General features: G+C 35.7%; 2 protein-coding genes across 2 annotated transcripts in view; one reads left to right on the top strand and one right to left on the bottom strand.

Moving 5' to 3' along the window:
* The window catches only part of SUPT16H (SPT16 homolog, facilitates chromatin remodeling subunit), a 36,321-nt gene extending 25,932 nt beyond the window's left edge, over window positions 1-10,389 (top strand). Inside the window, exons 23-26 of the mRNA XM_037834495.1 lie at window positions 7,317-7,446; window positions 8,101-8,230; window positions 8,366-8,443; window positions 9,096-10,389. Coding sequence (XP_037690423.1) covers window positions 7,317-7,446; window positions 8,101-8,230; window positions 8,366-8,443; window positions 9,096-9,241 — 484 coding nt within the window. The 3' untranslated portion in view covers window positions 9,242-10,389. The remainder of the gene's footprint in view (window positions 1-7,316; window positions 7,447-8,100; window positions 8,231-8,365; window positions 8,444-9,095) is intronic.
* Window positions 10,390-10,464: 75 nt separating this feature from the next.
* The window catches only part of RPGRIP1 (RPGR interacting protein 1), a 78,573-nt gene continuing 75,954 nt past the window's right edge, over window positions 10,465-13,083 (bottom strand). Inside the window, exon 24 of the mRNA XM_037834494.1 lies at window positions 10,465-10,752. Within this exon, the coding sequence (XP_037690422.1) occupies window positions 10,640-10,752 (113 nt within the window). The 3' untranslated portion in view covers window positions 10,465-10,639. The remainder of the gene's footprint in view (window positions 10,753-13,083) is intronic.

The raw sequence follows: 13,083 nt of genomic DNA, 5'->3' as shown, positions 1-13,083 counted from the left end.
TTACTGAAAAATGAGGTAGAATTTATACTTATACGTATGTTTATACATATAGGTTTAGACTGACTCCATAAGGCTTTTGCTAAGAAACATATGAGGTAGATAATGTAGGATCACAAATATTATGTAAAATGTATATGATTTTTTAAAAATCAACATTATTGAGGTATAATTTACATGCAACAAAATTCACCAATTGAAATATATGATGTGATATTTTAACGAATGTGTATAGCGTTGTATCCACAAGTATGCTCAAGATACAGAATGTTCCCATCACTCCAAAATGTTCCTTCATTTCTCTTTATAGTCAGTTGCCTCTCCTCATCCCCAGCCCTGGTTTTTGTCACTATATGTTTTGTCTCTTACAGAATTTTATATAAATGAAATCATTTTGTAGTCTTCTATATTTTGCTTCTTTAGCATAATACTAAGTTGTTGCATGCATCAGTACTACATTCCTTTGTATTGGAGTAGTATTGTTTTGTGGATATATGACATTCATATATTCATTCACCAGTTAATTTGTGTTGACATTTGGATTGTTTCCATTTTGGGCTATGATGAATGGCTGCTATATATATTCCATACAGGTCCTTATGTGGACATATAGTTTCATTTCTCTTGGAGAAATAATCTAAGAGTGGGGTTGCTGGGTTGTATCATTAAATACATGTTTAACTATGTAAGAAACTGCCAAACTGTTTCCCAGAATGGCTGGAAAACTAGCAGTTATAGTTGCTCCACATCCTCACCAACACTTGGTGTTGTTCTTTTTAATTTTAGCCATTATAGTGGATATGCAGTGCTATCTCATTGGGGTTTTAGTTTCCATTTCCGTGATGATTAATGATGTTGAGCATCTTTTCATATGTTTATGTGCACTATTCTATACCTCTTTTGATGAAGTGTCCATATTTTTTGCCGATTTTTAAATCACAATGCTGTATTCACAGAATGCTTGTGTTACAACTTATTACGAAGTAAGAATTCTTTAGAATTGATAAAATCCTTCATCAGATACTGGTTTAGTAAATACTTTCTTCCAATAAGTTGTTTGCCTTTTCATTTTCTTAAGTGTTTTTTTGAAGACCAGCAGTTTTAAATTTTGATGAAATATTTTATTGATTTTTTTCTTATATAATTTGTGATTTTTATTGCCTAAAATTTTTTTGCCTAACCCAAAGTCAGAAAGACCTCTATTTTCTTCTAGGGGTTTTATTGTTTTAGGTCTTATATTTAGGTCTAAGATCCATGTTGATTTAATTTTTTTCTATGGTGTGAAGTGTAAGAGGGAAAGCTCACACTTTTCCAATAAATAACAAGTGATTGTTTTTTTAGCAGCATTTGAAATATTATCCCTTCCCCCATTGAATTACCTTGGCATCTTTGTAAAAAAAAAAAAAAAATGAAAAGAAAGAAATCAGTTGACCATGGAGGAGCCAGTCTACCTCTGGTCTGTGTTCTGTTCCATGGATATATCTTTTCTTTCTCTAATACCAAACTCTCTTGATTATTGTAGCTTTATAATAAGACTTGAAATCAGTAGGGAAAAGCCTTCCAACTTTGCTTGTTGTTTTGGCTGTATTAGGTCCTTTATATTTCCCTATTAATTTTAGAATCTACTGGTTAATTTCTTCTAAAAGCCTGCTGGGATTATGATAGAGTTTTCATTGAATCTGTATATTAGTTTGGGGTGAATTAACATAACAATATTGAGTCTTCCAATTTATGAACATGTATATCTATCAATTTACTTAGGTCTTTTTCAGTTTCTCAGCAGCATTCTATATAGTTTGCAGTGTACTGATGTTGCACATATTTTGTTAAATTTATCCCCAAATATTCATACTTTTGAAGAGAGTGTAAGATATAGCTTTAAAAGTTCAATTCCCAGTTATTTGTTTCAAGTATAGAGAAATATGGTTGATTTTGTTTATTAACCACATATTCTACAGTCTTGCTCACTTACTAGTTGTAGTAGCTTTTTTGTAGATTGTTTAGGATTTTCTATGTATACAATTATGTCATCTGAGAATACAGTTTTATTTTCTCCTTTGTAATCTCTATGCCTTTTCTTTCTTTTTACTTCACTGTATAGGATAGTGTTGAATACAACTAGTAATAGAAGCTGAATAAATCAGGGTAATGCTGACCTCATAAAACATGGTGGGAAGTGTTCTCTCTTCAGTTTTCTGGGTGGTTATGTAGAATGGTATTATTTCTTCCTTAAATGTTTGGTGAATTTGCCAATGAAGCCATCTGGGTCTGGAGTTTTATTTATTGGAAGATTTTTAATTACTAATTCAATTTTTTAAAAAATAGCTATAGGAGTATTCTGGTAATCTATTTCTTCCTGAATGGTCTTTAGTTGTTTGTGTCTTTCAACAAACTGGTCCATTTCATCTTAGTAGTCAGCCTCAGTATCTAAAGGCTCTGTAATCATGTTCCCTCTTTCATTCCTAATATTGGTTATTTGTGTCCTCTCTTCTTTTTTCTTAGTCAGTATGGCAAAAGGTTTATCAGTTTTACTGATTTCCAAGGAAGCAGTTTTTGGTTTCACTGATTTCTCTCTATTGTTTTTTGCTTTACAATTTCATTTGATTTCTGCCCTAATCTTTTATTATTTCCGTTCTTCTGCTTTGGGTCTGATTTGTTCTTTTTCTAGTTCTTAAGGTGGAACCTTAGAAGATTTAAATGATGAGTTATTTAATTTTGAACTATTTGGGGATTTGCCATATTTCTTTTAGTGATTTCTAGTTTCTCTGTAGTCACACAACATTTTTTGTGTAATTTCAGTCCTCTTAAATTTATTGATACTTGTTTTATCATCTAGCATAACTGTTTTTTTCAATTGACATTTGATTCATATAACAGAATTAACCATTTTAACATATTCAGTTCAGTGGTAGTATGTTCACTGTGTTGTGCAATCACCAACTCTCTAGTTTCAAAACTTTCATAACATCATAAAAACACCCTGCACCCATTAAGTAATCATTTCCCATCCCCCCTACCCACATCTTCTAATAACCTCAAATCTGCTTTCTATTTGCCTAATCTGAATATATTGTATAAAAGAAATTATACAGTATGTGACCTTTTGTGTCTGGCTTCTTTCATTGCATAATTCTTTAGAGATTCATCCAAGTTGTACCATGAGCAGTTATTTAGTTCCTTTTTATGACTGAATAGTATCTATTATATGAATATATTACAAATTCATTATCCATTCATCCATTGATGGCCATTTGATTTTTTCCCACCTTTTGGCAGTTGTGACTAATGATGCTATAAACATTCATGAACAAGTTTCTGTGTGCACTTATGTTTTCATTTCTCTGGCGTGTGTAACTAGGGTAGATTGCTGGATAATTTGGGTAATTCTAAATTTAGCTTTTTGAAGTAGTGCCAAACTGTTTTCCACAGCAGTTTCCACAGCAGCTGCACCGTTTTACATTCCCACCAGCAATATACGAGGGTTCCTATTTCTTTGCCTCCTCTTCAATACTTATTTTCTGTGTTTTGTTTTGTTTTCATTAAAAACCATCCTAATGGGTATAAAGTGGTACCTCGTCATGGTTTTGATTTGTATTTCATTTATGGCCACGATTTTGAATATCTTTTCCATATGCCTGTTGAACATTATTAAATCTTCCTTAGGGAAATGTCTGTTGAGGTCCTTTGCCCAGTTTCTAATTGGGTTGTTTATCTTTTTGTTGTTGAGCTGTAAGAATTCTTTATATATTCTGGATGTTAAACCCTTATCAGATACATGATTTGCAAATATTTTTCCCATTCTGTAAGTTGTCTTCTCACATTCTCGGTAATGTCCTTTGATGCACAAAAGCTTTAAATTTTGATGAAGTCCAATTTATGTTTTTTCTTTTTTTGCTCATGCTTTTGGTATCATCTAAGAATCTGTTGCCAAATTCAAAGTCATGAAGATTTTCACCCCTGTGTTTTCTTCTGAGAGTTTTATAGTTTTAACTTATATTTAGGTCATTAATCCATTTTTAGTTAATTTTTGTATATCAAGTAATGTAGGTTCAACTTCATTCTTTTGCCTGTGGTTATCTAATTGTCACAGCACCATTTGTTGAAAAGACTATTCTTTCTCCATTGGAGGCTTTATTTTCCCCATTTCGACAACGGTCCTGTCACCCTTGTTGAAATCAATTGGCCATATATGTTTGATATACGATCTATTTTAAAGACTTCTGTTTACCTTTGAACAGAATTTGTATGTGTTCTACCGTTGTTGGGTGGAAACTTTACATGTCAAGCTTTCTCCTTTTTCATTTTATGTCTAGTTTCTCTCAATTACTTGAAGAAAAGAATATGAGATCTTTTATTATAATTGTGTATCTGTCTATTTCCTCCTTGCACTTCTTTCAATTTTCGTTTTATGTATTTTGAAGTTCTGTTATGTGCATACACGTTTAGGATTGTTACATAGTCTTGGTGAGTTGACCCTTTTAACATTATGAAATGTTCCTGCTTATTCCTAGGACTGTTCCTTGTTTTGAATGTCTGATATTGCTATAGATAGTTCAGCTTTCTTTTACTTTTAATTTTATATTTAATGTGAATTAGGTGGAGACAGCCTATATTTGGGTCTCGCTTATTTAATTGGATTACTGAAAACGGGCCATAATTATCTATATGGGTTTAAGTCTGCCATCTTTCTGTTTGTTTCCCATGTAACCATAGAACCAATCTCTTCTTGGTTCCTTCTTTTCTCTATTCATGCCTTCTAGTGGATTACTTTTTATGATTCTATTTCATCTTCATAGTCAACTTATTAGCTATCCATTTTTGTGTTATTTTTATAATGATTATTCTAAGGTTTACATATACATCTTCAGCTTTCCACAATCTGTGTTCAGATAATATATCAGTTACTACTGTTGTTAGGATCTTAGACTTTTATCTCCCCTCTCCTAACCTTTGTGCTATTATTTTTTTATTATAAAAAAATACAATTTATTTTTACATATGTTTTGAATTCCACAATTCACTGTTAGCTTTGAAAGTCAATCATCATTTAAATTAATTTATAAAATGAAAAAAAAAATGTCTTTTATATTTACTCACGTATTGTTCCCAATGCTTTTTGTTCTGTTGTGTAGTCTGTCTTCTTTCTGCTTTTCTGTCTGATAGACCTCCTTTAGCATTTGAGGTGTAGGATAGCTCATGACAAACAATCTCAGTATTTTTCTAGAGAATCTATTTCACTTTCATTTCAGAAACATATTTTTTGCTGGTTGTAGGATTACAAGTTTACAGTGTTTTTTCCATCACTAATTTAAAAGATATTACTCCATTGTCTTCTGGCTTGCAGAATTTCCCATGAGACACCTGTTGTCATTCTTTGTTCCTGTATACATAGTCTTTTCCTTTGTTTCCTTTTAAGATTTTCCATTTATCATTGATTTTTAGTAGTTTGATTATTTGGCGCTTTCACGGGGTTTTTTGTTTGTTTGTTTTGTTTGGTTGGGTTTTGTTTTTGTTTTTGTTTTTTCTGCTTGGTGTGCATTGACCTTCTTAGATCAGAGGGTATAAGGTTTTGATCATATATGGAAATGCTTTAACTTTTTTTTTTTTAGTATTTTTTTCTATTTCCTCAGTCCCTCCTTTTTATTTCTGAGACTCTACTTACACAGATATCTATCATTTCTCTCATTGGGTTCACAGTTCCTTCTATCTTCTTGAACATATAGAGCATATTTATAATAGTTCCTGTAACATCCATGTCCCCTAGTTCCAGCCATCATCTTTGTATTTTCTCCATCTGTTTCTATTTATTATTTGGTAATTTGTGATTTGTTGTCAGACATTATGTCTCTACATTGTTGGGTACTGGATTTTATTGTATTATTTTAATTGGGTTTTATTCTAGGATATGCTTAACTAACTTGGATCCTATTTGCTCTTTCAGGGCTTGTTCTCAAGTTTATTAGTGTGGGTTCAGAACAGCCATTAGCCTAGGGCTGATTTGGCCCCACTGCTGAGTCAGTACTCTTGAGGACTCTACTTGATGCCTGTATCTTATATGAGATCTTTCCACTCTAGCTGATAGAATACAGATTATTTGCAGTTCTGTGTAAGGTCTGGGGATTGTTTGGTCTACGGATTTCTAATGCTTCTTTGTCCCACTTCAGTTAGTTTCTTCTCGTGTATGCAGATCAGTCCTTGGCCAGAGACTTGAAGGGATCCCTCTACAGATCTCCAGTGCTTTCTCCCTGTGTAACTCTCTCTTCCAGTGCTCTGCACACAAACTTTAGCTCCCTAAGCTACAGTCTCTTTCATCTCTGAGAAACCATTAGGTATCCCCTACCCCTGCACAATATCCTGGGGAGCTGCCTCCAGACAGAAAACAAAACGTTTGGTTTATTTCCCTTCTCTCAGAGATTCTAGTCTTGGGCTGCCTTTTATCCAATGTCTGAAAACAGTTGTTTCACATTTTGTCCAGTTTTCTAATTGTGTAAAGTAGAATGATAAATCCTAGTCTTTGTTACACCATCATGGCTTGAAGCAGAAGTTTCAGTGTAGGGTACTTCCTGTGTGGATTTATGTCAGTGGTTTTCAGGCAGGTTTTTTGATGAAATTTTATTACTATATCCTTACTATTGTCATTTCTTTATTATGTGTATGTGTTTTGTTTTTTTTTTCCTTTTCTTATACACCCGTTTTAAATGATTCAGCTCTCCTGGAGAGAAATAGATAGTAGAAAGTGAAGTCAGTTGATGAAAATCATTTGATTACTTTCTAAATACAGGGCACTTTATGTAGTAAACAAAAGTTCAGTCCCTACCTTCAAATGATTTTATATCAAATAAACAAGACATAGGAAAGCAGTGAAAAGTTGAGGAGGGAAAGTAAAGTCCATGAAAATTGCCCCTATTTCTTAGTTGCCATAGTGTGAATGATCAGAACTGAAAAGAATTGCAAAAGTGGTTATGAGTTGAAACTACTTGCTAATAAGAGTCAGTGAGGGAAAGAAAAGTGTGGTCTGTAGGACGGAAGGCCAAGTGAGGAACAGGGAAATTGGTACTTAAGATAAAAAAGGAAGAGAGGGAAAGAATGAGCTCAGAGTTGGTTGGAATGTTCTTCTGTTGTGAGAGCTAGCAACCTGGGAAATCAAATGTCAGCCCTTTGGCCAAGCTCTACTGGCATAGTGCAAAGATTACCTGCTCTGGTATATTTAGGGACAGGTTATCTGCTTTTCACAGATGCCAGCTACCAAGTACGTTAACATTGAACATTCCAGAAAATATAAAATGTTGATTTTGACTTTGTAATCTCATTTCTCTTAGTTCCTGTGACCTAAAATATACAGAAGGAGTGCAGTCCCTCAACTGGACTAAAATCATGAAGACAATTGTCGATGACCCTGAGGGCTTCTTTGAGCAAGGTGGCTGGTCTTTCCTGGAGCCTGAGGGTGAGGTGCGTGCGTACTGGGTTTCTTTGTTTGATATTCATTGTTGTCTACTATCATTTTGGCAGCTAGGAGAATGGCAAATAAGTAACACGTAAGAGACTTGGCCAACTGGGAGAAGCTCTGAACACCACTTGGTATTATTATTTCTCCCAATTCGTTTTACAGGTAAATGATAGATCAATTGGGTATCGGTATCAACTGACATAATTTCTTTGAAATTACAAAAAGTGGACTTTGAATGAGTTTCTCAGCATTTGGAAGAAATTCTTCAAGGGCATTTTGGCAAAATTCTTTTCTAAAAAATGGTCCTCCCACCTCTTCATAATGCATTATTACTAAGAGTTTATTTCTCATTACCGGGTAATGAGAATCAAGGGAATCTTTCAGAAATAGGAATTAGAAGGATATCTTCACTGTTCCAAAGAAAGTAACAGTTAGGGTGATACTTTTCAGTGTTTAGACCTCTGTCTTTACTTTGAACCTTACAGCAATTTTAGATAAGTTCTTTTAACTCTTGGCCATTCTTTTTTTTGTTGTTTTTCATGTGAAATAGAAATAATGCTGGTATACTTAGTGGATTGAACTAATTCATTAAATAAAGTGAATGTAAAAAAAAAAAAAAAAAATCAGTAAACAGTATTATGCTCTCTACTGACCAGGGGAGTGATGCAGAGGAAGGGGATTCAGAGTCTGAAATCGAAGATGAGACTTTTAACCCTTCAGAGGATGACTATGAAGAGGAAGAGGAGGATAGTGATGAAGACTATTCATCAGAAGCAGAAGAATCAGGTCAGACTTTTTAGGAAGAAATTTGTCATGGCTTCCTCATCATTTAATGTCATTTCTGGAAACCAGTTTTTTAGAAGGGAATGCTATCATTCCATTTCATTTCTGTTTTTATGACTAATGCTTGTTTTATTCCAGACTATTCTAAGGAGTCATTGGGCAGTGAAGAAGAGAGTGGAAAGGATTGGGATGAACTGGAGGAAGAAGCCCGAAAGGGTAATCTTTATTGTTATTTATTTATTTTTATTGGTTGGTTACAGCACAAATTTCAAACATTTCAGTATTTTGAGATATTAGTAGCCTAATAAGAGGTAGTAGCCTAAAGAGTAGCAAAACAAACAAACAAAAACACTCTGAAACTGATCTGAAGTCACAGCTACAACTTCATTGATCAAGGGAGAAAACAAGGCCTAGAATGTGTCCATGCCACTTTCCAAATGGGCATGATTCTGCTTAAGTGGATGCTCCATCTGCTCTGGCACCAAGGGTGTCCCAGTCCTGATAGTCACATAGCTGTATTAAGGCTCCAGAATTAGGCTATTCTGTTTCCAAACCTAAGTCCTATAGTAGTCTAACTTGCTGGGCCTTTTCCAAATTAGGCATGTTTTTATAGTGCTAATATTTACTGTATCCCAAGCATTGTGATATGCGTTTTGCATAGGTTATTTTATTTCATCCTAAAATAATTCTCCGTCTGATAAATAAATACACCAAGGTTCAGAAAGGTTAAGAATTTGCCACGGTCACATGGCTAGTAGGTTTAAAACTCAGATCTGACTCCAAAGTACATTCTGTGCACTGTTTCATGCTATCCAGTAGTACTTAAAGCTAACTGATAGCTAACTAATTATGTCTTTCTTCTGTTTAGCGGACCGTGAAAGTCGTTATGAGGAAGAGGAAGAACAGAGTCGAAGTATGAGCCGGAAGAGGAAGGCATCCGTGCACAGTTCAGGCCGTGGCTCTAACCGTGGTTCCAGACACAGCTCTGCACCCCCCAAAAAGAAGAGGAAGTAATTTCTGAACTTTGGCCCTGAGCTCCATTCTTCCTCAAGCCAACACCTGAAAATTTTACATGACATAGAAACTGTATTTTTCCTTTTATTTTCTTTTGAAGTTTTGCCATTTGTGTTTATGGGTTTAGGGGGCCATTTGTATGGACCAATCTACTTGGGGAATTCCAGGCCCACCAGGACAAGTGCCAATGGCCCCATCCAGATGGCAAGGGAGGAGGTGTTCTTGGAGAATGGCAGAGGATTCCGCCATTAATAAATATCGTTTCATTCCTCTTTTCCTGTTACCTTCTGCCAGGACATTGATGACTTCTGACATCTTAATCTTTGGGTGTCCATGACATTGGTACAGGGTGACCCTTAACTGCTTGTAACATGGTTCTTGATCAGCAGCTTTTATCCTCCATCCTACCCTCCTGCCATGAACTTCCTCACATCTCTTTAAGTTCCGTCTTCGTAATACCCAAGAAAAGGCTCTTGGAATTTGCTAATGTTTGCAATAAAATCCATCCAGCATAAGCTAGCGAGGCAGATTGGGGTGTGCCTCCATCTGAGTTTTCCTGCTTTCTTGCTTCATGCAGATTCTGAGGTACTTCTACCTTGGAAGGCATAAGAAGCAGTGACATTCCCTGGCTCGATTTCATCGTTTTTACAAATTCACACAACAGTGGTAAAAGGCAAAATTACCACTGTATCCTTTCTTTTCTGACATATTATTTGAGGAAGAATGGTTGTGCATCATGTACTGCTTCTAGTGAAATCCAGAGGGAGGCTCAAGAGACAGCATTTAGATCTGGAAAGGGCAAGTCATGGCTTGGGCCTAGAATACCCTGATGAGAAAAGAGAAGAGGAAGGGAGGCCATCTCTACACAGAGCCTCTTGTCACTGCTGCTCCTTATTTTTACTTGCCTTGCATTGTCCTGTATTTATCACAGTTTCTGTTGAACAGCTTTTTAAGTATTTGAGGAGTTTATCTTGCCTTTTCCCCTCCTGGTTCTCTGCACCCATCTGTCCCACAGCAGTTCCTTCTGTAACTTTAAGAGAAGTGGGGGGGTCTTGGATTTTGTTTGTTTTTTTCTCCTTAGTAGTAGGACTTGATATTTTCAATTTTGGAAGAACTAAAAGATAAATAAACTGGGTTTTTTTTGTTGTTGTTGTCTTGTTTTTGTAAATTTACCTACTGTGACAGTTTTGCAACTCCTGAAACCAAAACTCTTTCTCACCTGGTTAAGCATTAGAGCCTTAGAGAGAGGAAAATGCTTTTATCAAACTAGTATCACAGTTAGGTTGAGAGAAAGATTAGACATCACAGCAGATCAAATTCATGGTATAGTAAGTTACTTTATAAGAGACTTTTTACTATGGTTCCCTCAGATTTTAGAATGGAATAACACTTGTTACATCACAAAAACAGATCTTCAGTCATCTCCTTGTAAATAGCATGGAGGGCAGCAGCAGCTTGAAGGGAAACCTTCAGCCTTCCTATTGGGGTGACCTGGTCTTCAGGACTAACAACTGTTGAGGAAGAAGAACAAGTGTCAGCCAGTATCAACATCATTGAATTAAAACACTTGAATACCTGGCATTTGTCATGTTAGGTGCTTGGGACACTAAGTGAATTAAGTTTATGAAACCATTTCATAAGGAGACTCAGTATAGAGGGGGAGAAAGGAAAGAAATGAAAGCTCAAGGTGCTTTGGGGTCATTCAGAGGAAGTACCTAACCCAGAGTGGAGGAATTGGAAAAGGCTTTCTGGAGACAATCCCTGAACCAAGTCTTTAAAATATAGAGACAATATCCCAAGCATGTTCCAAGACATGAGAATGTGACCAGTTTGCAAAGTTGCAGAGTGGCAGAAAGGAGGCTATACAGATAAACAGAGCCAGATCTTAAAGGGCCTTTTGCCTTCTAAGGAAGTTTTAGCTTTAACTGAAAGTATTATAAGTGACCGTTTTTATTTGTGTCCTAGAAAGATTGGTCCATTATTTAGAGAATATGCTGGAAGGGGACGCAGAATCAGCAAGAGGGGTTATAAAGCTATTGCAAAAATCCAGGAGAAATGAAGAGGGTATGAGATACAACTTGGGGTGGAGAGCTAGGGATAAATCCAAAACATTTAAGAGGTAAAGTTAATGCAGTTTTGTGGTCTAATGATTGTTGAGAGTGAAGAAAAGGTTGGAATTGAGGATGACCATTCTGGTTTGGATAACAAAATGATGGTGCATAGTAGCATTCACTAAGGGACTACAAGGAACAAAGTTGTAGTTGGGGGAATTTGAGGTACCAATGGAATATAGGTATAATGCCATCTATTAGTTTGAGGATCTGGACTAGAAGTCTAAATTTGCAGTCATTTCCAAGTTATAATTAAAATCCTAGGAAGTGGATGCAGTCACCCAGAAATTATATGGAGGTTAGAAAGGCCAAGGATTGCACCAGGGGAATCCAAACCAACATTTAAAGGGTAGATCCAGGAAGAAGAATCTACAAAAGAAAAAGGATCACTCAGAGTGATATGCACAAGTCAAAATGTCCTGGAAGCCAAGGGAGAAGAGTTTAAAACAGAAAATGAGGAATGATATTGAGGTTTAGAAAGGTCAAGTAAGAGAAGTAATAAAACCAATTGAATATGGCAATTATGATAACTGGTAAAAACAAATTCACTAAAGTGCTTGGGATGGAAACTTATCTTTTAATAATAGAAGAGTGTATAGGAGATGCAGAAATAGAGTATTAGGGACTGACCAAGCAAATATTTCAAGGAGTTGAGTTTTGAAGTGGTAAGAGAAAAGGTAGCTGCAGGGCTAGAGAGTTGTTTTGTCCATAAAATCAGAGGGGACCATGTCTAAAGCCTATGTGGAAAGGAGGCCATAATAAGGAAATTAATTTTTTTTAATTAAAAATTCAAAAGTTGAGAAACACTCCTAGGCATTCGGGGTTTGGAGGTCACTGGGAAAGGCATAAGGCAATTTTCTTTATGTACAAAGTGCATAGAGGCCTGAAAGAAGCATGGTGTGTTTGGGGAATGGGGACAGAAGTAGTAATTGGGAGTAAGAGTTGTTGGAGAAAAATAATAGCTAACACACAGATAGCACTTAACACATGCCAGGCATGGCCCTAAGCGCTTTACTTACATTAACTCCCTTATCCTTGTGACAGCCCTATTAGGTAGGTGCTGCTATTATCCCCATTATATAGTTGAGGAAACTGAGGTACAGAAAGGTTAAATAACCTGCCCAGGACCATAGTTGGATAGGTAATAGAGGAATATAGTGAAGAGTTTTCTGTACCAGCTAATGTTAACTCTAAGCTTTGGTCTGAGGTGTGACCCTCAAAGTGTTTTTATTATAATCAGTAAAAAAGTTAATTCTAGGGACAATGTACTCCAATTATTTCCTATTTATATTGTTAACTTTTTTTCAACTGGTTGTGATGTACTAATTTGATTTCCTCATTCACTAGTGGATTATGACTAGAAGTTTGAAAAAACTTGGTCTTATGGGTAATTAGGTGCCTACTGGGGCCTAGCTGGTAAGGTATGTGAACAGAACAGGCCCAGCTAAAGGCATTCAAATGCAAATATTCTAAAAACATGCTGTAAAAGGATTTAACTCTGTAAAACTATTTAAGAAGAATATGGTGATCAAATTTACCATGTAGAAAGATTTATTATAGTAGATGGAATGGGGTGGAAAAAACCAATGTCAGGGAGAGCAGTTTAGAAAACAACTGTGGGGATGGAGACAAGACATTTCTCAAGTGGAATGGATAAGACGTGATCAATGGATGTAAGTGAAGAGGAGTTGGAATGTCTTCTAGCTTAAGATACTGGGCGCATGACAAAGC

Source organism: Choloepus didactylus, chromosome 4 (genome assembly GCF_015220235.1).
Source record: "Choloepus didactylus isolate mChoDid1 chromosome 4, mChoDid1.pri, whole genome shotgun sequence".
NCBI classification, from domain to species: Eukaryota; Metazoa; Chordata; class Mammalia; order Pilosa; family Megalonychidae; genus Choloepus; species Choloepus didactylus.
The sequence above is the reverse complement of the archived record's forward strand: the minus strand, read 5'-3'. Positions and strand labels throughout refer to the sequence as shown.